Source organism: Patella vulgata, chromosome 1 (genome assembly GCF_932274485.2).
Source record: "Patella vulgata chromosome 1, xgPatVulg1.2, whole genome shotgun sequence".
In the NCBI taxonomy this organism is placed as follows: Eukaryota; Metazoa; Mollusca; class Gastropoda; family Patellidae; genus Patella; species Patella vulgata.
The window spans coordinates 29,469,814-29,477,498 of NC_065879.2; the positions used below are offsets into that span (position 1 = coordinate 29,469,814).

At 37.0% G+C, this 7,685-nt stretch overlaps 1 protein-coding gene across 1 annotated transcript; it reads left to right on the top strand.

The window, feature by feature from the left end:
• The first annotated feature begins 502 nt into the window (after positions 1-502).
• Positions 503-1,818, top strand: LOC126827088 (neuronal acetylcholine receptor subunit beta-4-like). Its single transcript, XM_050556287.2, has one exon. The coding sequence runs from the start codon at positions 635-637 to the stop codon at positions 1,760-1,762; it is 1,128 nt and encodes a 375-aa protein (XP_050412244.2). The 5' UTR covers positions 503-634; the 3' UTR covers positions 1,763-1,818.
• The last annotated feature ends 5,867 nt before the right edge of the window (positions 1,819-7,685 follow it).

Below are 7,685 nucleotides of genomic sequence, written 5' to 3' on the forward strand. Positions count from 1 at the left end.
CGCCCAAATGACTCAATATTTTGAGCTGACATTTTGAGACAGGGTAAATACACCATTTCTTTATATTTTGGCGCTTAACTTTCATACGTACTCGGACTTTTAATTTTGAGACCTTGTTCAATTCGGGATAGTCCCTTTAAACAAACATTTGATATTGAATGAAAGGAAAAGAAATTATTACTAAATACACAAGATTAAATGATACCATTAGTTCCCGACAAAACGAGCTATTAAATCATTGTAAGTATTTACATTTGTCTATTCATGCACGTCATCGTTTTAGTGTTTTAATTCCGGGATCTATTACTACATTAGTATGAAAAATACTTAATATTATTAATCAATAGACTCACCAAACCATTATCAATTGATATCGCATGCTATATCAGGGTTCGAGAACGTTGTACTAGGATGGATCACGATACATTGGACTGTAAGGAAACGAGTTTAACTGACCACGGTATGAATTGTTTAGACATCACCTTTAAAACATATAATCTCTCAGTTAAGCTTTATATATTTACAATACACCACTGCGATGGTGACAAAATGGCGTGAACTTAACTTAATTTATATAGTGAGAAATAACTGAGAATTGTTCTGAAGATATGATGGAAACTAACTGAAAAGCAACATGAATTTGTGGATTGGAAGTACGTTACTGTTGTTAAGTTGGTCTTCGAATCTGACTGGAGGAGCACATTATAACGACCAGTTAAACCTTCTAAATGACCTCTTTAACTCCAGTAGATATGATCGTCGTCTACGACCAGTGCTATATACTAATACGCCGATAGAATTGTCTGCAGATGTAGCGTATGGTAGCATTGTGGAAATTTACGAAGAATCACAGACCGCCAAGTTAGATTTGTGGTTGACGATGCAATGGAAGGATTCGTTACTGACGTGGAACAGTTCAAACTATGGTGGGTTATCCAAGCTTAATCTACGATTGTCCGATGTGTGGTATCCAGATATGAGTGTACACTTTGTTGTTGGGGATCCTAAGATAGCCACGGATGATACACACGTCACATTATCATCTGATGGCAGTTTGGAAGTTTTATTGTTGACTGATATTACATTTCGTTGCCTTTTAACAATCTCGAAATTTCCCTTCGATGAACAAAACTGTACGTTTTTCTTATTTGCTGAAAATACTTTAAAAGCAGATGTCTATTTTAAAAATACATCTATGAGTGCTAGAGAAATGGGTAGCGGTCAGTGGCATATAACGTCAGCAGAAACAAGAAAACTGGAAATATCTAACATTGCCTTTCTCCAGGTGGACTTTATGGTTAAACGCCGTCCCGCTTTTTACGTTATTTATGTTTTGATCCCAATGATTGCTACAGCTGTGATTAATCCTGTTGTGTTTCTCATTCCACCAGGATCAGGTGAAAAGGTATCTACCGCGGTCACTATACTGCTGTCGTATTCTGTTTTTCTCAGCGTCATCAGCAATGTTTTGCCACGAACTTCAACGTCAATCTCAATTGTTTCTATTTTTGTTGTTTCTACGCAAGTAGTAAGTGGTATTTTTACTTTTTTGTGTGTCCTCCATGTACGGTTATTCAATTCCTGTCACGTACCTCGGCTTCTGTTTTTTTGGATCAGTAAACACAATTCAGTCGGAAACGATCCATCTAGAAAAGAGTCTTGTGAAGGTCTTGTTGATAAAATAGACCGAACTTTGTTTAAAATCTTTTTTACATTAGTGATTGTTGCATCCACTAGTATGGTTATATATCTTGTGTCGTAATTTTAATTATCGTCGCGGAATTACGCTTTTACTTTGCAAGCAACTTAACCTGGACGATTTTTTCTTGTTTCCGCCCACTGTTGAGTTGAGTGGGGTGCAAAATCGCTTTCATTACTTATTAAAAACTATCCTGGATTCACAAAGCATAAATTTGCTCAAACTTGTTGAATGTTGACTGTGGTTGCTTTTTTTTTCTTTTAAATGTATTTAGAAACTTATATGAATTGCTTATATAATACAGTGTTATACATCCCTGTACTATTATTGTACCTTTACTTAAACCCCTGTTACATCCTCCCGCAATGACCTGAAAAGTATGAAAGGGCGACGAAAGCACGGTAAGGTTTCGGAGAACGAATTGGTGACGTACAGGAAACGTTCAAGGGTAGGAGAAGCGCACAAAACAAGCTCAGAATAACGCATGCCATGCGCAATGAATGAATTGCAAACATATTGAGAGCAGGGTGATAGCGCAGCGACTTTGATAAAACTGAGGGCTCAAAGAGCACTGTAGTGACACATTGAGAGCGCACACGATGATCGAACTGGGAACGCAAATGGTCGCAGTGCAGTGAGAGCATAAAAACCGACCTGAACGCACTGTATATGGATTTCACAATTGAGACCAAATATTATGGCAGTGTTTATTATACAGTAAAACGTATAATAATTCTTATAATTGCTTGACTGAGGGGATTTGGGTGGCGTGGGCATTAGATCATACGGTCTGTGTCAAGTGCAGTAGTTTCCATCACCGCTAGTATGTGACAAGGGGTATAGGGCCACCTGTCCAAACTCGTTGTATTTTTTTTTCGGTTTCCTCTGACTGCTACAGACCCCTACACGCAAGCGAATTATTAAAATAAAACTAAATCATGTGTTAGTCCCGAAATTATTTTCTGCCGATTGGGGTTTGTAATACGTTACGTTTATTATGTAAAGAAAATTTATTGTGGATACTTATTAAATTAAGTGGTACTATATTTTTATTTGTATTTAAACCCAAAGGGAGACATGGTTCATGGATGTGTATGGAACTCGCGAACCAATCAAAAAGAAGTTTCCTGGTTGGTTAATTCCCGTGTTGGTCGAGAAAGTTCTGGGGAAGAGGGGTGTCTGGCAAGAGACCGTGCAGCGAAATTTTTCCCTACATAATGTTGAACTCGATAAAATAATCAAAGGCAGGGGAAGAAAAGGTTCAGGACATTTAAAGAAACTTCGCTTTGACATTTTGAAAGAAATTTACACCATCTTCATCAACATATATTACTTTCCTCACTTGGAGTGGGCAATCAACACAGGGGAGCTTTGATGTAACTTTGGGAACAACCCAACCATCAACATATTCTAAAACTCCCACAATGCTTTATCAAAAGTAATTTTGAGTTTTAAGCTGTCATCGTCGTCACAATTTACAATTTTTAGAAGGGACGTTTTGTCTCGAGGTTAGCAATTTCCACTTTCAGGAACATAACTCCAGCATGGCTAAGCCGTGACCTATATGCTGTCCTGAACTGCGGAGCGGAATCATTATTGTTCCAGCCACCACATTGTATAGCTGAAAACAAAGTTTCCAAGTGAGTGTTTGTAAGTGAGCAGGTACCTGCTGCGGAAGGATTATTGTTCCAGCCACGACACTGTATAGCTGAAAACAAAGTTTCCAAGTGAGGGCTTGTAAGTGAGCAGGTACCTGCGAACAGGTGTCGGTAACAATTTTTCGCTTTGGTTCAAGAGACTTGTTATAATACAAAGAAAGCCAATAACACACTGCTTTCTTTTTCCATCACAAATTCTTTCTTTGACACATCGGTCATGATAATAAAAACATACTTGACCTACAGAAGGAAATACTTAATTCTATTAAAATTATCAGGTCTGATAGCAATGGGTGATCGACTGTTGAAAATATCAAATAAGTGGTCAACTATAGCAACAAATAAGACAATGCACAGGCAACTGGAGCATTTAGTGTTTACACTGCTAAGCAAACATTCATTTTCTGCATTTCAAATTTTAATGTGCCTGATAGTCAACTTATTTGCAGCATGAAGTCCTTCTCTGACCTGTACTGTAATTCTCGTAAGTTAACAATGTCTTGCCAAATGTGGTATTAAATTCCCTGTATTTTAGAAGATGACATGCATCAAAACACGCATGAATAACGCTTGAATTATTACATTGTAACAATATTGTTGACTTCTAGGAGAGATACCATTCTCTGATTTGTGCTATGTCCAACCATCACTAAAACTACAACAGATACATTGACTTCGTATAAAGCTTCTATAGAAGGTGGCTTCTTCAACATTTTCAAGGCTTCCGGCACCAATGTCAACAAATCCAGTCATATCTTGATATTTGGGATCCAAAATCAAGATGGTTACGTATTGACAAACCATGAAGCACTTAACTACATCTACTGTTTTAGATGCTTTTTATACGCCCACATTTTCATGTGGACGTAGATTTTCGCCGCCCCTGTCCGTCCGCCCACAATTTTTTGTGGACACTCTACAGGTCACAATTTTTATCCGATTTCAACGAGATTGAAATATAGTGTTATCTCCCTAAGAACTCAATTCCTGTCGATATTAGCATGTATCGGACCGTAACTTCATTGAATATGCCCCCTGATGTACGACAAATCGCATTTTTACCTTGTGGACCCAATAGGAGTCACAATTTTTATCTAATGTTGTTGAAATTTGAATGTAAGTTTATAACCAAACGATCCTGTCGATATTCGCGCATAACAGACCATAACTTCCTGAATTATGGCCCCTGATTGTACGAAAAATCACGTTTTCTAATTTTTGGACCCTATGGAGTTCACAATGTTATTCCGGTTTAAAAAAAACTGTTTGAATATATCACCGTTACACCCTAATGATGGTTGAGTTCGGATTTCGTGAAAATCGCACCAAAACTGCCGGACAAAATGGCCGCCCCTCGTCCGCTAATAGTGTAAAAGAAATATGGTATATCAAGGTTGTGGACTCTCTAGAGGTCACAATTTTCACTCGATTTTGATGAAACTTGATATGCATGTTTTTAGTCAAAAGATCTTGGGTCCTTCCGACATTCGCACCTATCGGATCATAACTTCCTGAATTATAGCCCCTGATCCCGCTACAGGTCACAATTATTATCCGATTTAAAGCGAGAATTTCATATTTTCTAAGAAAGTCAAAACATAATTATTTCTATGTCTTTTGCTCAATAGGTTGTCAACTCACTATTATACGATCATAGGTATCATTCTCCCACTTATAAATCCTTGACTCCGGAAATAATAACACAATTACCTCCCTTGTTTTTCTATTCTCCCCATGGAATAGCTATCTTCAAACGCTTGAATTTGAAGTTGAAAATGATATTTTTGCCAAAATTCTCAACTGGCAGTAGTGAATTATAGGATTAATAGGATTATTCTTTAACAAGGTAGGACTGTTTATAGATACCATCTATTTTAAGGCTTTATTTTAATACATTTTAAAAATATAACTTAAAAATATGAAATTGCAACTTTAACAAAAAGTTTGAATATATCACCGTTACACCGTAATGTTGGTTGAGGTCACAATATTGATTCGATTTTGATAAAACCTGAAATACATGTTGATAACCCAAAGATCTTGGTTCCAATCGATATTCGCGCATATTGGATCGTAAATTCCTGAATTATGGTCCTTGATTTTTTCAAAAAAATCACGTTTTTAGCTTGTGGTCCCTTTAGAGGTCACAATTTTTATCGGATGTGAAAGACGTGTGAATATATCACCATTACACACTAAGATCTTGGTTCCTGTTAATAATCGCGCTTATCCGAACGTAACTTCCTGGTTTATGGCCCCTGATTGTTTGAAAAATCGCATAATTTCTTTTCCTATTTTAAAAACCATTTAAATATATCACCATTCCACCATAATGAAGGTTAAATTCGAATTTCAGGAAAATTGAAATGTTACTGCCCAACAAAATGGCCGCTCTTTGTATGCAAATTGTGTAAAAGGTTGTAATACGAAGGTTGTGGACCATCTAGAGGTAACAATTGTTATCCAATTTTGATGAAACTTAAAACATATCTTTATATCCCAAAGATCCCAGTCTCTTTTTGAGGTAACAATTTTTATGAAACTTAAACATATCTTCCCTAAGATCTCAGTCTCTTTTGATATTTGCGCATTTCAGACCATAACTTTCTGGATTATTGCCCATGATTGTACAAAACATCGCGTTTGTTTTTAGCGTGTTCTCTATCCAACTCTTGAAAAATGTGGGTGTATCTTGCCTGGCAGCCGCTGGTTCTTTTAATATGTCTAATATGTCTAATACTTGATTGGCCAAACCAGGGTTTGATTGCACGTTACTTAGACATCTGTAAATAGAAATTTTACGATTTGTTAACAGTATAGACGTCATTGAGTCGGACATGTTTTCCCTCGTGACCTATGACGTTTCCCGATTCGCATAACCTATGACGAAACTTTGAGGTGGCCTTAAGAAATAGATCTTACCATGTTGAGGCCAGTGAAAATCATGTTTAGCATTAGAGTGTAGCGCATTCAATGCAAAGAGCGAAATTTTTAAACTTAGGTCTGCACCTCTCTGAAATTCCAGCTGCAAAGTGTACATTTTGTGTTTCACCCGAATGAGGCATATTTTCAATATCGGCGCTACAAGCATAGGTTCCCTTCTGTCCGTTCCAGAATGTATAACTCAACAAAGGTTAACGTAATAAGAGTGAAATGGAGATGAATGTCCACTCGACACAAACTAGGTCACACACATGGCGGTTACAGGCGGCTCTAATCCTTACCACGTAGAAGCGAGCAATCGAAACCACGCCATTTGACCCAATGATACACCTTGTGATCTTACTCTCGATTATCTATTTTATCGTTAAATGTTAATAACCCCACATTTTCATATGGACGTACATTAGCGTCGCCCCTGTTCGTCCGTCCACGATTTATTAGTGAACACTCTACAGGTCACAATTTGTATCCGATTTTGACGAAATTTGACATATAGGTTTATATAGATCTCGGCTCCTTTAGATATTGGCATGTATCTGATCGTAACTTCATGATTATGCCCCCTGGTTGTACGAAAAATCATGTTTTTAGCTTGTGGACACTCAAGTTTAGTTAACAATTTTTATCCGATTTTGATGATACTTGAAATATGATTATAACAGATTTAAAAAAAATCCTTTGAATATATCCCAGTTACACCATAAAGATGGTTGAGTTTGAATTTCGTGAAAATTGCGCCGAAATTGCCACAAAAATGGCCGCTCCCTGTTCGCAAATAGTGTTAAAGTATGTAATATCAAGGTTCTGGAGTTCTAGAGGTCACCATTTTTATTCGATTTTCATGAAACTTAAATGGGTTAATATCCTAACGATTTCGGTTCCCTTCGATATTCGCGCATAACCCTGATTGTACGAAAAACTTCCGATTTTAGCTTGTGGGACCACTAGAGGTCACAATTTGTATCCTATTATCAAAATCTTTTAAGTATATCACCGTTACATCCCGGTGATGATTGAGTTCGAATTTCATAAAACTCGGACCGAAACTTCCCAACAAAATGGCCTTTCCTTGAACACATATAATGTAAAAGTATGTAATACCAAGGTTGTGAATCCAATAGAGGTCACAAATTTTGTCCAATTTTGATGAAACTTAAAATATTATATATGTTTATACCCCAAAGATCCTACTTTCTTAGGATGTTCGCACATATCTCTATCAGACCATAACTTTCTGGATTATGGCCCCTGGTTGTACGAAAAATCATATTTTTAGGTTGTGGATCGTCAAGAGGTCACAATTTTTTATCCGATTTTAAAAACCGTTGCACCATAGTGTGAAGGTTGAGTTCGAATTTTGGGAAAATCGAAACGAAACTGTTCAA

Bases quoted from the DNA above. Each gene is read 5' to 3' on its own strand.
- LOC126827088 (XM_050556287.2), top strand. From the start codon at position 635: ATGAATTTGTGGATTGGAAGTACGTTACTGTTGTTAAGTTGGTCTTCG.